We start from the raw sequence: 18,338 nt of genomic DNA, 5'->3' as shown, positions 1-18,338 counted from the left end.
TGGGGCAAGTTCCAGACCCCACTCCCCATCGGGAGCTCGAGGGCCAGATTAAAATGGCTGGTGGGCTGTAGTCTGCCCACTCCTGTCTTAGATCAAGTATCTGCAAAAGTCCCCAACATTTCTTTGCATGAGCAAATACCTAGGACAAAACTCCCTGATCTTATGAGAGGATGGAACATGTTCTTTTATTTGCAAAACCTTGTGAAGGCAACTTCTGCCTCCGTAAATTCTCACGAGAAGATTTCCCTGAAAAAGGAAGTGGAGATGACAGGATATCATAAGGACATACTAAAGCATATAGCCCTTCTCCATAATTTTAAGGACACACTGTTATAAATTGATTAAAAAAACACATTATGATTTTTAAATACACTGTTTAGAGGCTAAGGAAATTCTAGAGAGCATTTAAAGACCACTCATTTGGTCAGATTTGAAGACCTCAGCAGTAGGGGAGCACCTCAACCCTCAGGTGAAAAGGTGGCACAAACTATATACCCTTTGGAAGAGTGCTCCTTTCCCAAGAACAGTTAGTACTAACTTCTAAGTAAGCAGAAAAACCTTGACTTCTGAAAGGGAATAATAAACAAGACCAGCAGGTGTAAGATTTGTTGGCAGACGGAAAAAATAGGAATTTAGCATGTAGAACCTATTGCGTTTTTATAACTTTTCCACATCATTGAGCATGTATTGAAATGCACAGCCTCAACAAGACAAATTGCTATTAATTATTCCAGAGTTCAGGTGGCGAGTACACAATTCCAAGATCTAGGAAGACAATTTAATTAAGGCGAACTTCGAAAATTTTCAAATAAGAGTTTAAAAGGATATCTCCAGCATTTTATTTCCCTTGAGACTACCAACTGGAAATTTCACAATACATTTTGAGCAGTAAACATAAAACTTACCTTTGTCATTCCAGAAATAATTAGGTGGATTCCTTGTGGCATTTCACATTCCTCACATATAATGTCTTCATAGTCATAACAAAGGAGCCTTGCTCTTTTCTGAAAACCACAAGTAGATTCACTGTAAGCTTAAACAAAACAGTATAGAAAGTATAGAACCTACCACACTTCTGAGCATTCAATGACAAAACGAAAAATATAATAGTAATGATGGATTTTTAGATTTTATTAGAATGTTTCAGAGTAGAGTTTTTTTCCCCTAAACAATCACAAAACAAACAATGCGGCCCAATACTGCACTAACATTTATTGTCATCAAATTGCAACTTCCCTTCAGGAAAGTAATGACAGGGGCCAAAACATGACAAATATTGATCGTGATTATTTAAAGGAAGATGGTAGTTATATTCTAAAATAATTTTATACTAAACATAGAAACCACCAAAAAATCAACATTTATCTTTTTAATTATGTGTTTATGTTGTTAGTGGGTTATATAAGGCATAAAGAGAACACTTGAAGTGTAACAGATCTCTCATTAAGAGAACCCTATTTTCAAAGTCAAAAATCAAGTTCCTTTTATATGGTTATTTTTTTATGGTCACAGGATACTCATACTAAAGTAAAAAGTACATTTTTGTTTAAAATGCATGATGGTGTTGTTATTGCCAGTTTCCAATGCAATAGCAACTTGTGCGTATTTTTCAGAGTGGAGGATTTTTTTCCAAGCAAATTAGAGTTCTGAATGTGTTTATTCTGAAACATTGAACAAATGTCACTGACAAAAAATAGCTTTGATAGCATCTACATTCATTCCACTTTTCATTCCAAATCCTGTTCTTTATACTGAACAGACTTTATTCCACTAAACTAAATTCCTGGTAAACATAGAACAAATTGAATTTGGTATAACATTTGAACATTTTGAACTTATAAATAAACAAACAAATGGTTTGCTTGATGAAATGAAAAACTGGAACACTTCAGGTGCCCTGAGAGAAATTCTTGGGACACTGGGGCTTCATGACTGTCCTGGTTAACTCAGGTTGTACGATCACCCTATCTTTTACATTTTCATCAGAGTTTATAATTTTTAGACAATCCTTATGAATGCCGAATGTGTGTTGTTGGTATGCAGGGGGGAAGGGACATTTTGTTTGGCACTTTTCTGGCATACTCAGCTCAGAAGCAGTAGCTGTAATCTGCACTCTTTACAAGTAAAAATAAAAAAATGTGTACCAAAGGAAACTGTCATGTGAAAGTTTCCATTTTAACCATGAGAAGTATCTTGTCCTGAGAGTTCTAAGTTGGGAACTGCCATATCCTTGAAAGGGTTCTAAATTGTGAGAACTCAAATATAACTAGCTTCCATCCCCTTCCTTTAATAGCAAGAGCATTACTTCCCTATTCTCTCTCTACTATGTCTCTTCCAACTTCCTCATCATCTCCTGACACTACAATAAGCACTGGAAAATCCTTCCCCCTTTCCAGTAAGCCAGCCACCCCATGCTGCTGACACATCTCATTGTTACCTTCCTGGATGCTGAGTACCATATCAGATTCTCCAGATCCTATGTCTTTCCTCTGTATTGGTTCTCAACACAAGGAAGAGGTGAGGCGTAAGCAGAAGTGGGAAACAGGGCACAATAGGAGGGTTGACCTTGGAGAATCATTCTGGGACAGGGGTTCAGAAAATTTTCAGTGTGGACACACCTTAATAGAATGATTGTCTCATGGACACATTTCCTACTTATTCACCATCATATAAAACCCCTGTGGCAACTAAAGCATTTGTTTATATGGAAAAGTAAGTTGAAGTAAGACAGTATTTAGGTATTTTAGCTCTCTTTAATGCAATATGTGGACATTTGTAGGAGTAGCTGGAAATGAGGAGAAGCACTAACTTGTGACTTGCCAGCTTCCCACAGACGTCCAACAAATTTAAGACCTGCTGAACTAGACGAGAACATAATGCCAGTGTTCTGCGGGTTAAAATTAGAGCTGTTTATTTTCAGTGCACGTGTTCAGCAAAAAATGGTTCTTTACCTTACAGTAAATGTAATTCTTCAAGATGTGTTGCCCATGTGAATTCCATTCTTGGTGTACATGCACTCTATGTGTGCAAGGTTGGATTCTTTTGGCCAGTAGTATTGGGCTGGGGCCATGCCTGCTAGATGTCCTTTCACCCCATACTCAAGTGCATAATGGGCCACACTCAGTTCCTTCAACAATACAGTATACCAGAAGAGAAGGACTTTGTAGTAATGGGGGAGGAAGAGGATGGGTTGTGGAATCCATGTGACCAACACATTTCAAAGAGCCACATTTACTATAAGGTAGGTAAACATTATTTCTTCTTTGAGTGATTACCACAAATTGAGACAGTTTATACCAATTCAGGTAGTTCTGTTTGGAGAGAAGGTTTTCGTAGTTAGCCATGTGCATTTGGAGGCTGGCAAATGAAAATAATTTCCACTTGAAAAGATAGGTATTGTTCAGGTCTTTCTCCGTGGGTGTAGATTTGGGAGGTTCCTGCCACTTCAACTTCTCCTGGTCCATGGTTATGACCATGAAGGGTGAAGGGACTTGGTACTTTGTATCAGTTCTCTTGGAGGTGCTAGGTACTGAAGTTAGTGCTGAGAGAAAGTGGTGAGCAGACTTAGTGATACCACTGGTGCTCTCTTGATAGTTGGTACTGGGCACCAGAGGAAATCTTTCTATGCTGTTGGCGCTTTGATAGTGTAGTCCAAGATAAGTGGGATGTTTGATGATTTGTGTCTTGACTTGGCATGTACCAGAGGAGGTGTCCTATGCCTCTGCTCAAGGCTGGAGCAGTGCTCCTTTCTATCTCTATTAGAGGTAAGTGATGCCAAAATGAAGACAGATGACTGGGGCCTCTCGGTGAGTATAGCGCAAGAGCTCAGGCGGAATGTCAGCTCACCAGAGTGCTCATGGAGAGGGACTGACCGGAAGCCTGAGCTTTAGCTGTGTCCTTCCTTCCAGTGTCTGAGGAAACTTGCATTGAGTGCTCCAAGAGTAATAATTTTAGGTGGGCTTCTCTAGCTTTCTGAGTTCACTTAGAGAAGGAGCAACATATGGAATATTTCTCAGGAATTTATCCCTCTCCTAGACAAAAAAGGGGGACCAACAGGGTGTCTGTCATTAAGTGACATTTACTAAAGCTTCACAAAAGAGCAGGCTTTGAATACAGGGGATTTCAGTTCTGCCATTTTGCTAAAGCCCCTGAATGGGGAAGGAAAGGTGTGGGGTCTAGTGTAAATCTCAATATCTGACTATAAATTTTTTTTTGGGGGGAACAGTCGTGCCAATGGGTAAAAACACTAATATACACTACTATCTAACTAGCAACTAACTAGCTATTCCAAAGACCAACTAATACTAATTGTAGCACACGGTACACAAAGATGTAGATGGAGAATGCTGAGGTTCAGTTTTGCTGCCATGGGTGGTAGGAAGGAAATGAGGTACAACTGGGCTTGCTTTCCCCCCTTGGTTACAAAGGCACTTAGGATGCAGTCACAACCCCAATGGACACTACTGGCCAAAATAATTTGATTTTTCAGATGGGGGTGTATGAGTACCAAGAGTGGAGTCCATGTGGCCAGTCACTCTAAGAACAATAATTATTTCTCCTATGCACCGCTGAGGACAGGCTATAATAGTTGCTTTTTCTATAGCATCAGTCTGAAAAGTTTGAATCTTCATTACAATGTATTGAATATACCTGCCTACAAGATTAATTTGAGAGATCACATTTTGAAACATACATGCAGTAAGTGTGCCTGGAAAAATGCAAGCACGCCACAATTTCCTGCAATTTGGATAGACTGGATAATTGCCATAATAACAGGCAGTTCAACATACAACTACCTATTTTATAAGTTAGTTCTCATTTATATGTGCAAATACAATAGACTGGTGGTGCAAGTTCCATGCATTCATGTTTGAAAATTTTTCCCAAGAAAAGGTGAAGCAAAGCAGGACAAACGAGAGTTAGTGTGGATGTTAAAAGGGCTTGATGCCTATTGTCACCTCAGTTTCTTCCAACCACAGCAGTGAAAGAAAATGAAACTCTCCAGATCTCCTAGCAGTCTTCCTGCCATCTGATGCATATGTTCATTGTCTGAAGTGCTTAGGGGAGGAATCAATCTCCAGTGTATCATTATTGACATAAACGGTGACTGTATAGATCATTGTTGCAACCAGGGTCCTATGGTTGCACCAGTTCTTGAACAGAGGAGGCCAAGTGGGGTGATTATGGAAAAGTTGTAGTTTGTTGGGTATGATTATACTGTCTGTATGTGTGTATTATTTTTGTATTTAAAGTTATGAATATTGGCTATGTCCTTGTTTGATTCTAAGTAGCCTCAGTGAAGCATTTGGTCAGCTTCTTGAGAAAAGCCTATTCTCAGTAAGTGTCCAATCAAGAAACACTTAACTGACAATGGACTTTGGGAGACATCAATCCACATCTGAGCTTTCCTGGGAATGTTCAAACTAACATGTAAACAATGGCGTTGGCCTGCAAGAAGCTGAATCATCCATAGACATGTGACTTGCCCAGGTGGCTACAGACTCCATCTTGTTGTGATTTTTCACAAGAGAGAACAAAGGGGTTTCCGCCCACTTGAGAGAGAATATAAAAGGCCCAGCTGGCTCAGACAATAGCCTCTCCACCCCAAAGAGATGCTTGAAAGAAACTGGAACAAAGGATAGTGACTACGGGGGTGTGAGTGATTGCTGGACCCAGACTAGGAAGGAGTCTAGTCTGTGAAAGAAGCTTATTGGATCATCTCTGAGGGTGAGATTTACCTGCATTTAGTTTCCTATTGTATTAGGTTTAGACTTGCGTGTTTTAGGTTTATTTTGCTTCGTAATTTACTTTGTTCTGTCTGTTATTACTTGGAACCACTTAAATCCTACTTTTTATATTTAATAAAATCACTTTTTGCTTATTAATTACCCCAGAACAAGTAATTAATATCTGGGAGAGAAAACAGCTGTGCATATCTCTCTAGCAGTGTTATAGAGGGTGAACAATTTATGAGTTTACCATGTATAAGCTTTATACAGAGTAAAACTGATTTATTTGGGGTTTGGATCCCATTGGGAACTGGGTATCTGGGTGCTATAGACAGGAGCAATTTCTAGGCCATCTTCAGTTAAGTCTGCAGCTTTTGGGAGATGTGGCTCAGATCTGGGTCTGTGTTTGTAGCAGGCTAGCATGTCTGGCTGAACAAGACAGGGTACTGAAGTCCCAAGCTGCCAGAGAAAATGGACTTATAGGTAGTCTCAGCACACCAAGTGGCAGTCCTAATGGGGTTTCTGTGACCGAATCTGTCATACCCGACACATTGTGCTACCTGTAGAATTCACTTCTCAGGCCCGCAAAGAGACAAAAAATTGACTTCAGGTCCTTCTATTACAAGAGGTCTTGTCAGTTAAGCCTCTTTGATCTGATAGTTCTAAAGGATGCTGCTGCACTTGTCAGTGCAAGTTCAAAGAGTGGGGATATGCAGAAGACACTCAAAGAACATTTTTGTAACTTTTTTTTACACTTAAACTGAGGCAGGAGTGCAGGGTCACTCCTTACAAAGTGGAGATATTGGCTCTCCCTATGCCAAACCTTCACCTAATATTATTACATAGCACCAGTTTCCCTAACATCCGCCTTTGACACCACCAGTACCAGAAAGGAGCACCATGCGGAGCCAGAGGAAAAGGGAAGCAGCCATATCTTTGGAGAGGCAGTGAGAAGGGATGTGAAGGGGCTGGGAAAGGTCAGCAGGGATGTATGTCAAATTGGAGGGGAAGTGGTGCTGTGCTAGGCATGGGAGGAGCCACACATATGCCCCATATGATATCCCCATGTTTCACGGAAGGTGTTCAACTTTCCCAACAGAGGCTAAAACAAAGGAACTAATATGTGACTATGGAACTTTTAAGAGCAGTGACACCAGGCGACAATCTAGTTGCCATGTCATCTACTAGTGAGATCTCCTGACACAAGTAGATAGTTCTTCTCATACCACTGCTCATTTCAACCAATAGAACTGCAGCATGCAAATTGGTCAAAGAGGGAGTGTTATGAAGCCTCAAAGGTACCTAGACAAATTAGAGGATTGGGCCAAAAGAAATCTGATGAGGTTTAACAAGGACAAGTGTAGAGTTCTGCACTTAGGACAGAAGAATCCCATGTACTGCTACAGATTATGGACCTAATGGCTAGGCAGTAGTTCTGCAGAAAAAGACCTAGGGGTTACAGTGGATGAGAAGCTGGATATGAGTCAACAGTGGGACCTGGTTGCCAAGAAGGCTAACGGCATTTTGGGCTGTATAAGTACAGGCATTGCCAGCAGATTGAGGGACATAATCAATCCCCTCTATTCGACATTGGTGTGGCCTCATCTGGAGTACTGTGTCCAGTTTTGGGCCCCATACTACAAGAAGGATGTGGAAAAATTGGAAAGAGTCCACTGGAGAGCAACAAAAATGATTAAGGGGCTGAAGCACAGGACTTATGAGCAGAGGCTGAGGGAAATGGGATTGTTTAGTCTGCAAAAGAGAAGAATGGGGGGGGGGGGGGGATTTGATAACTGCTTTCAACTACCTGAAAGGAGGTACCAAAGAGGATGGATCTAGACTGTTCTCTGTGGTAGCAGATGACAGAACAAGGAGTAATGGTCTCAAGTCGCAGTAGGGGAGGTTTAGGTTGGATATTAGGAAAAACTTTTTCATTGGGAGGGTGGTGAAGGACTGGAATGGGTTACCTAGGGAGGTGGTGGAATCTCCTTCCTTAGAGGTTTTTAAGGTCAGGCTTGACAAAGCCCTGGCTGGGATGATTTAGTTGGGGACTGGTCCTGCTTTGAGCAGGGGGTTGGACTAGATGACTTCCTGAGGTTCCTTCCAAGCCTGATAGTCTATGATTGGTTATCTCTGATGTTGCAATGTCTCCATTTAAGAATGAGCTGAACTATTGAGCTGGCCCTGTCTATAATCATAACAGTTCAATAGACTGATTATTAATAATTTAGCTTAATTAGAACCTAATTTCTTCAGATATACCTGACATTGCAATAGCATTAAATATAAGAAAAGTTCAAAGAGTCTGTTTTATTCCATTATTAATATCATGTGGGCCCAAAGAAAGGTCTCACAAATGCTAAATTTCTTAAAAGGGCCCATTTTAAAATTATGTTTTAAGTCAAACTAATTAAGAGATTTACTTGTAAATTATCAGAAAATTAATTTAATATTAAAAGAATAAGTGTGGTAAATTTGGGGAGGATATGCTGCATCCTTTGTACATAACAGAGATTGAATTCCTTCTTTAAGTACCAAACTCAAGACAGCCATAACTATACAGTCAATATAAGCACCTCCATAATATTTGCCTTTTGAAAACAGAACATTATAAAAGATCTGGAACCATGTCAGCAAGCTAAAAGTTACCTGGATGAACTCAATTTGGTTCTTTTCATTTTCTAACCAACTGATACTGTGTAAAAGCTCCTCTGCAGTAGGCGGTGCAATAGTAGACGGAAGAGTGCCAAGGTTTTTTTTTTTTTTTGGCAGAATCATCTAAACAGGGGAAAAAGAACCCATACGTAATCTACATTCATTAATTTCTCTTTGTTCTGAAGATAAACTCTTTAAGCACGGATTATTCCTTACTGAACCTCTTCATTCGGAAACATTTTTTCCCCCTGTATAAGCATCCATGTTATTATGCCCTTTCTTAAATAGCTTTTATTATAGTACCAACACTTAGACCCCAAAACTAGAAAGATTCCCACACATGCTTAACTTTCCACACTATGAGTAGTCCCATTGAATTACGTCTTTTCAGAACTGGTGCCCTACTTTGGCTTGGGTGGTTAACAACTGATATTTCCCACCATTTCATCATTTAAGTGGACTGGCTGATGGAGTGGGAAAGGACTGGATAAGGTCAAAGGCTTAAGTCATCCAAGCACGTCATAATACAGCTCTGCCACTGTTCTGCTGAGTGACCCTGGACAAGTCATTTCACCGATCTATGCCTCTGTTTCCCCATTTATAAAATGGAGATATTGACAAGTTACTTACTGCGTACAGTAACAGGAGTTTTTTAAGATATGTTGCCCACACGCACATTCTACTATCAGTGTGCATGTGACTCTCTGCACTTGAGTTTGGCCAGAAATGTCTGTCTTGTATGCATGGGCCCTGTAGCTTTTTGTGCTCCTCAGCAAGCGCATAAAAGAGGAGAGTGAGCCAACTGTCTTCAATTTCCTCTCAAACACAGAATCCCAGGTTTGTTTGTTTTCCTCCCCAGAGCACTCTGAGGCAGAAGGGATGGAGGGCAGGTCGTGGAGTGTGCATTTGGACAACACATCTCAAAGAATTACAGTTACAGTACAAGTATAATTTCTCATTCTCCTTTGAATGATTCTCCATATGAACATTCCAGTGTTGGTGACTCCCAAGTAGTTGACCAGTACAATGGCGATGGGAGCTTGGAGTTAAAAATTAATGACCGGAACACAGCCTAGCCAAATGTGGCATCTGACTCGGAGGCTTTGGTAAGCACACAGTGCTTAGTGAATGTATGACTAGATCTCCAGGTCACTGTCTTCCATATAACTGGGATAGATACATTATTTAGTGCAGCTATGGAGGCTGCTTGAGCTCTCAATAGAGTCAGCTTTAATGACAGTAGATGAGTCCTTCTTTGTAGCCTCATAGCAAGTCTTCACACAGTCTGATTCAATTCAATAAAAGTTGGGAGGATATGGCTTTGCCTTTCATCCTCTCTACAATAGCCACAAATGATATGTTTACGCTGTTTGAGCCCAAGCCCTCTTTCCATCCACACAAAAACCCATCAGATTTGGGTCAGCAAATCTGTTAGGGGACTGCATCAGAGCCTAATCCCACTCTGACTCAGGTGAAAGCCTTGTCATTTTTCAGTGTGGATACAGCTCAAGCTGCAGACTCAAGTCAGGTAGTTGTGTAATGCAGTATGCACACAGCTGAGACCCAGGTCCAGCAACTGTAAACTTAGGTTTACATTATAGAGTGGATGCTCAAAAGCAGGCTTGGAAATACTGAGTCCACAAGCTCGGGTCTGGCAGACCCAGGTTTACAATGCAATGTAGATATACTCAAAGAGTTTTGGTGAAGATCTGGAGCTTTGTTCTTTGGAGGTAGAATGCCAGGGTTCTTCTGACATCCAAAGTGTGAAAAGCTGCCTTTGTTTTATTAAAGTGAGATCTACGGAAGAACACGGGTAAGTGGATTTGTTGATTCAGATGGAATTCCTTGACCTTTGATAAAAACTTGAGATATGTTCTTAACAATATCGTCTGGGTTGAAAAATGTACAGGGAGGATCAGCCACCAGTGCTTACATCTCTCTTACACTCCTTGCTAAGATAATTGCTACCAAGAATGATATTTTCAGTGACAAGTATGGAAAAGAACTCTTAGCCATCAGTTCAAAGCTATGGCCCATGAGCATTGAGAGAACCAGGTTGAGACTGCATGGAGGGATAGGGTCCTTGATAAATGGAAACACTCTTATTAGGCCCTTTAGAAATGTTATGACTGTTGGGTGAGAAAAGATATTGACCCTCTATGCATAGATGACGTGCTGAGTTTTCTGTGATGTACGCTTTTACTTAGCTCAGTGATAGGATATAGTGTTTCAGTTCTAACAAGTAGTCTAGGGGTATGGCTACACTTACAGTTGTACAGCGCTGGGAGTTACAGCTGTCTTCGTACAGTTGTGTAGGGAAAGCGCTGCAGTGTGGCCACACTGACAGCTACCAGCGCTGCAGTGTGGCCACATTTGCAGCATTTGCAGCGCTGTTGGGAGTGGTGCATTGTGGGCAGCTATCCCAGGGTTCAAGTGGCTGCAACATGCTTTTCAAAAGAGGGGGGTGGGGTGGAATGTGACAGGGAGCGTGGGGGAGACAGAGAGAGTGGATTTTTGGAGCTGACACTGTTCTCAGCTCCCTGCCTTGCAAGTTCTAAGGACTGGAAGATACACAGCACCTACCTTCAATCATTTTAAAAGTTTTGACCCCTTCCCCCACCCCTCTCTTATTCACTAAATGCAAATTATGCACTTCTAAATAGCCTTCAGACCACATAAGCAGTTGCTCTACATGGACTACCCCCTCCCCTCTCTCCTCAAGCAAACAGCTGTGAACATTCCAAAGCAATTCCCCTGCCTTCGCTGGCTCGCTGGAGCAAAGAGCAGCTGTGTTTGTTTTTTAGATAAGGAGCTCCGGGGAGCTTGGAGTTCAGCCATTCTTCCAGTTTCTTGTGGACAGAAATTCTGGGATACTTCCTAATACCCTGGAGGCCAATAACAGCACTTTTGGTGGCCACACTTGATGAGCAGCGCTGCATCACCAGCGCTGCAATCGTTACATCCCAAGCAGACCAGATGTACAGCCAGCGCTGCAGCCAGGGAGTTGCAGCGCTGGATGTGCCTTGCAGGTGTGGACAGTTACTAAGTTGCAGCGCTGTAAACCCATCACCAGTGCTGCAACTCTCCAGTGTAGCCAAGCCCTCAAATTGTCAGTATTGAGACTTCCTGAGGGTTCAGGGATTTCTGATCACATCAGTGAGAAAACCTTGTCCCTTTTGCCTGGTAAGGTTGTTTCAGAGTCCTTCCCACTATTAACTGTAGGTGCCGACTTCTGTTGGAGTCAGTGGGTGCTCGACTGACCTCTGCCCCCGGCCCCGCCCCGACTCCACTCCTGCCCCACACCCATTCCAAACCCTTCCCCAGAGTCCCTGCCCCAACTCCACCCCCTCCCTGCCCCTATTCCAACCCCTTCCCAAAATCCCTACGCCGGGCCCGCCTCTTCCCCACCTCCTCCCCTGAGTGCGCTGCATTCCCACTCCCCCCTCCCGCCTTCCCTCCCAGAGCTTGTTACACCATGTTTTTTGCAACAGCAAGTGCTGGGAGGAGAAGTGGGGACACGGCATGCTCAGGGGAGGAGGCAGAGGTGAGGTGAGGTGGATGGGGCGGGGAGCTTGGCTGCCGGTGGATGCAGAGCACCCACCAATTTTTCCCCATGAGTGCTCCAGCCCCGAAGCACCCATGAAGTTGGCGCCTATGCTGTTATCTAAGTGGTCTTGAACAGGAAAGGAACAGAGTCATTTTACACTCAACATCGATCCAAGATGTGCGATGAAGAGCCAGGCTGTGCGATGAAGGGAATTCAGGGCTAGGTGTAGGATCTTCTCCTTGACAGATGATAATAAGTCTATCACCAGAGGTACAGCCCTGGGTTGGGAAGTTGAGAACCTCAGGATGTTGGGTGTCATGACCGGGGCTTGAGTGGTCCAACCTACTGGTTGGAGCAGTGACTGTCATGCCTAGTGGTCAGAGAGTGATGGTCAGAAGCCAGGAATAGCACTGAAGATCAGAGCCAGAGTCAGGAACCAGTAGTCACAGCCATGGGTTAGAAGTCCAAGAGCAAGCTGAGAGGCAGGTTTGTCACTACAACTGGCAGGGATATCCACTTTGTTGTAAGGACAGTTCCTGGAATTCCTCTTGGGCCTACACAGGATGCCTTAACTCATGAGGACTTCTCTGGAGAAGCTGGATCCTTGTAGCCATGATAACCTGCGCATCACCAAAGCCACGAGCAGGAAACAAAAAGCAGTACCTGCTGAATCTAATTTAGCTTGCAGGCCAGTTTTAGCTAACAAATGCCTGCAGCAACCAAAGATGAGTACTCCTCGCAGGAGTCTAACAGCAACTTGTCATTGAAGACCAAGAGTTATTCAAAGATACAGAAATTACATCAGAGGTTGTTAATTAGCTAGCAGAAATTGGAGGCTTGCAGAAAAATAGTGTTTTCTGCAGAATAAATTTTATCTCTTCAGCTTCTTTTCTTTTGGTGGTCTGTCTCACTTCTGGGTGGAACTTGGTATTTTCTGCCCACCTTTCTAGACACGGATATACTTGTAACTGGAGTCTCTCATAGCAATTGGAACAGATCCATCAATTATAGTCAAGCTTAGCCTATCTAAAGGTAGACTGGAGGCAGACTCTAGACAGGCTACCTACCAAGAGAAGTAGACTGCAAAAATCCCCAAGTTGCTGCAATTTTTTTCAGGAGGACTTAAAAATCCTTTAAAACATTCAATTGTGGGGCCATGGGAGGCACCACCGCCTCATCCGAAAGTGATAAGATGGCTGGTCCTGCAGGGGCTACTGGGAGAAGTGCTTTTTCCTCTTCCTCATGACTGGGGTAGACCTGAGCTGGTAGACATTTAGTTGCCACCTACGTAGCTGTAGCCATGGCTGAAGGAGTTTTAGGCATGTGTGGGCAATCTTGTCTCCTTTGCGATAACCGAGGTCCCCAATAAGGCCACACAGGCATAGAGATGTATAGAGCTTGAGACCACACCACAGGGAACTACGCTACTGGGAACCTCGTCGTTCCCATGCATCTGTCCCTTGAATAGTTCCTGAGGCTTCTATGTGAGGTAGAGGATGGACCCCAGGGAAAGTGGTACCAGGGGGGTCATAGCTGGGCAGATAAGGGTGCCTCGGCTGCTAGTCTGGGCTCCTGCATCACAATATTTGCTGGGGCTATGTCCTGGGACTCCTCTGAGTCAGATGATGGTTTCATCAGAAATGGTGGGACCATTGCTACCAGAGGTCACCGGTCTGATGGATGGGGAAGGGGCCTCTGCTGCAGCAGGAGCAATGATTCATCCTCAGGTACGGGGACGACCCAAAGAATGGACAGGCCCGAGAGGAGCAGATATGTAGGTATGGCAGGAACATCTCCTCCGGTGTTATGAACTTCTATGTATATCCTTAGGCTTGTCGGGTGCCCATTGAGACTCCGGAAGGTCCCGGTTCAGCAGTCAGAGCATACCGGTTCAGCAGTCAGAGCATACTGGTGAGGCAGCACTGATGGAGCACCTGGAGCCACACTTCTAGCCAGGCACTCTAAGTGTCCTAGTATCAAGGTCACTGGCAGTACCAACGGATCCTACTATTTCTTTGCCTTACCCTCCGGGGTAATAAGTTACCACAGCTTTGGGTTCTGAAAACCCTGGGTAACACCGGCATCTCCACACCATGGCTCGTGCTGAAAAGGGCACTACCAATCAGAAGAAGCCATTGTACAGCGGGACTCTCCCTGGCCAGGATCAGAGTGCTTCCAGAGCCTCATTGCCTCTTCCATCAGGAACGTGCAGGGTTGGAGCTCAAGGGTCTCTCTAGTTTTGGGTAGGAAGGACTTGCAGATGCTGCTGTTCACCAAGAGGCACCACTGATGTGCGTCACTGATGGAAAAGAAGGAATAGGGATTCCGACTCAGACCATGCAGTGGTAAGACAAAACTGGAGTGGTATCAATCCGCACCACCCCTTATATACTTGGTCGGGAGCATGAGGAGACACACTGTGAATGTGTGGGTCAACAGATGCTGCTTGGAAAAACTTCTGAACTCAGGTGCATGGCATGCACGTGTACCCACATGTAGAATAAACATAGGAACCATCACTCAAAGAAGATAGGGTTACCTCTTACAGAGTTCCTGTCCTGGAGTACCTCAGCAGCAGATATTTCTTCTTATTTTTCTGAGTTCTAGTTGCAGCCTTCTTTGCTCAGATTCTCATGCAGTCCCATGCAAGTATCTGGAACTCCCTGCTAATTTAGGGAAGAAGGCCTGGATCTTAGTGAACAGCAAAACAAGCAGTGCCAAAAAAGCCCTTTCAAAGACAGGCTTGTGTTCAGGTCAGAATTTCCTGGACAGAGGGTGCTGGACAAATACAATTCAGGAGCCTCAAATAAAAATTGTACTGAAGCAGTGAAAATGGAGGGCTTACTGTTTAAACAACCATAGAACCAACCAGACAATGGGGAAAATAAAGCAAGGATATATGAAAAGCTGACACAATGCTAAAGTCACAGAAATTCAGGAGCACCTTCCCTCACCATGGCCAAGGAGGAAATTACTGGAATTATTCCTACTATATGTGGCATGACACGCAATGGCCAGTAGGGAGCACTGGTTCACATTTACCCTACCAATACTGATGTCAGGAATAAAATATTCTTTGAACTGTGGGGGTTCTACCAGACTCAGACAGGGAGGCAGAGACCCAAGTGCAAGAATCCTGCTGGATGATTATGTTTAGATAATTCGTCATTTCCACATTAAAAGCTCTTTTAAACATGTTTTTTAGACCAAAAAACAACACCCAAACAAACCAATTTTGTGCTTCTGAGAGGTATCACACTAAAAGCCTTGGAGGTAGAGGTCTCAGGCAAATTACTGACAATGCACTTACAATGGTGGCATGATGGAAAGGCATACATTCAGCAGCTAATATATACATGAACACTCTGAAATGCTTTTATTACCTTTTGTAATTTTGCTTCTTCATTTTTATCAACAATTCCACTTGATATCAATACTTTAAGAGTTTCTGTAGCTGTGTTTAGCACAGTTTGGACTGCCTGTTTAGTTTTCACAGCAGTAGCAATATCTGGATAATTACGCTGCATTAAACCTAAAATAAATAAGAAATGTTCCAAGTTTTCTACTTAAATATGTTTCAATGGTAACACATTGAGGGGAAATACTAAATATGCTTGACAAATCAATAAAAGGAAAATTACTTGGTGTAATTCCATTTGTCATAGTCACTTCCTAGTTACTTATAAAGAAAAAATCCTTCACCTAAAGTTATAAATCTGCTCTTACCGTGAAGAAGGATGCAAAAAAACAGACTATGACATCCTTCCTCCCCATCTATGTTTGAGGCAGATAAGTTTATATATGAAAATCAAACTCCAAAATTTAATTTTGGCAGAAAAATACTTTTTGCTCTAAGTAACAAAATATAAAAGGGAAGTATAAGCATATGCCTGTAGAACAGGAACTCTTCCTCTATGTTACATGACTGTATGTATGTATGCATGCATGCATAACTAGTGTTCTCCCATGATTTCAATTCGAACTTTTTGCTAGCTTTGCGATTTTTTATTATTGTTGCACTGGGATTTTTGTCATATAGTTAAGATGTCTATGGCCTGACTCAGCAACATGAAACATCTAAGATCTGACATCTACAAGCAAGCAACTCTTGGGTCTGGTCTACACTGGCGGAGGGGGAGGTGTCGATGTAAGATACGCAACTTCAGCTATGAGAATAGTGTAGCTAAAGTCGACGTATCTTACTTCGACTTACTTCCCGTCTTCACGGCGCAGGATCAACGGCCGCAGTTCCCCCCGTCGACTACGCTACCGCTGCTCGCCCTGGTGGAGTTCCAGAGTCGACGGGAGCACGTTCGGGGATCGATATATTGCGTCTAGACGAGACATGATATATCGATCCCTGATAAATCGATCGCTACCTGCCGATAGTCAGCCAGTGAGTCCATCAATGTTAAAACAGTGAAACTACCAAAAAAAACCCAAAAAACCAACCCAACCCCTACCCACCCCAAAAAAGGTTATGAACCTTTCCATAACTGTTGTTCTTTGAGATGTGTTGCACATGTCCTTTCCACATTAGATGTGAATGCACCTCAAGCACAATTGCCAGAACTTTTTTCTACAGTGGTACCTGTCAGGTCAGCTCTAGTGCCCTCTGGTGCTGTGTGCTCATGGCAACAGTACCAAGAGACTCGACAACACAGCATCCCCCTCAGTTCCTTCTTGCCGGCCAACTCTGACAGAGGAGTAGGAGCATAGGCGTGCGCATGGGGTGTGCCGGGTGTGCCCAGGCACACCCTAATCATGACTGAGCTCTGTCTGGGAAGGCTGCTAAGGCTGCTTCTCCTCCTCCCCAGCTGGAGGCTCGGAGGGGGAAAGAGGAAGAGGAGGAGGCTTAGCACCCCCTTAGCACCCCCTGGGGAGATCAGCTGTTGGCAACTGCCAATCAGCTATTTAGCATGCTGCATCAGCCCCCATCAGCTCTTTGGTTGGCTGCAGCTAATCAGCTGTTTGGTGCGAAATCCCCGCCTATCACTATTTCCCCTGCGGCTGCTGAAGCACCCAGACTGCAGGCAGAGGTTTGTCCTTCTGATTTTCAGGGTAGAGGGAGCTGGGCTAGGGGGGAACAACAGCCAGGGCAAGGCAGCTTCTGGGTTAGCTGCGGAGGGGTGGGCAACCCCTCAGCAGAGGGCTGGGGGGAGATGGGTGGGCAGCTTCTCAGCTGGCTCCAGGGGGCTGCTGGGGGAGTATGGGCTGGGGGCTTTCTCAAGGACTGAGCTAGCCAGTCTCAGCCCACCCTGGTGTTTCCCCCAGGACCTGTGCTCCCCCTTCAGCCAGGAGAAACCAGCTGCAGACTCCCATAGTGCTGGGCAGGGGGACAAACCAAAGGACATGGCTCCTTTAAGAAAAGTTCTCCCTTGTGTCTGATGAGTAAAATTGGGCTGGTGCCTACAGCTTGCCCCCTCCCCCTTCTTTACCTGTCCAGAGGGGCTTCACTGCAGCCCCAACCCCAGCTGCAAATGAGCAGCCTCCTCAAGCCCAGATGCTTCCCAGACCCCTCCCACGCAGGCTCTAGGAGCTGCCCAACCCCTACAGTTCTCTCATGCCTGGGAAAGTAATGCTTGCTCAGCTCAAAGCTGTCTCCCCCTCCCCCATGCCCAGACCAAACCTGCCTGAGGGACTTTATCTCGGAAAGGAAGTTTATCCCTTCCTCCCAGCATAAGGAAGGATTGATTCCCTTCCCCTGGATCCCCCTTCCCGCCCCAGTTCCCAGGGAATTCCTTCCTTTGCATCCATCCCCCTGTATTAGCTTCCACACCCTATCCAACGCCCCCATTCTCCATCCCCTGACTGCCCCCGAGACCCTTAGGCCCATATCCAACCCCCCTGGCCTGACTTTGCCCCCTTACCTTGTCACTGCTCAGAACAGAGTCCCCACCAAATCCCACCCCCTGTACATCTCCTTGACCAATGACGTAATGGCACTTACACGGCAGGCACAGAGAGCACCAACCAAGCAGGAGTGCAACAGTGGAAGAGTGCTATGACTGATTTAAGTCAAAGGTCACGTGTAGCGCTGAGGAAGCAGCAATTGGCTGAGCAGGCCTGGGCGGGGGGGGGGAAGAGGGGGATCACGGTAGCAGCGTGGGGTTCACTGTGTGACACAATTACAACTTTGTGCAGCTGCTGGGGAAGTTTATACAGGCAACAAATACACGCTGTGCGGGTGGGCGGGACCCTGTCACCCCAATTCATAGGTGCTGACTTTTGGTTTTGCCGGTGGGTGCCCCATCCTGGCTCCACCCCCTTACCCAAGGCTTTGCCCCCACTCCACCTCTTCCTGCCCCATCCCCCTAGACACCTCTGAACACCACCTCTTGCCAACTCCCTCCCCTAAATGCATCCCACCAGAAGCTCTTTCTGCCCCCTTCTGCCTTCAGGGTGAG

General features: G+C 44.4%; 1 protein-coding gene across 1 annotated transcript in view; it reads right to left on the bottom strand.

Moving 5' to 3' along the window:
- LOC127051018 (sodium/hydrogen exchanger 10-like) overlaps positions 1–18,338 on the bottom strand; it is a 336,647-nt gene that overhangs the window by 123,436 nt on the left and 194,873 nt on the right. The window contains 3 exon segments of the mRNA XM_050952807.1: positions 906–1,004; positions 8,379–8,507; positions 15,315–15,463. Coding sequence (XP_050808764.1) covers positions 906–1,004; positions 8,379–8,507; positions 15,315–15,463 — 377 coding nt within the window.

Source organism: Gopherus flavomarginatus, chromosome 5 (assembly GCF_025201925.1).
Source record: "Gopherus flavomarginatus isolate rGopFla2 chromosome 5, rGopFla2.mat.asm, whole genome shotgun sequence".
Taxonomy (NCBI): domain Eukaryota; kingdom Metazoa; phylum Chordata; order Testudines; family Testudinidae; genus Gopherus; species Gopherus flavomarginatus.
This window is presented reverse-complemented; position numbering and strand designations above follow the sequence as displayed.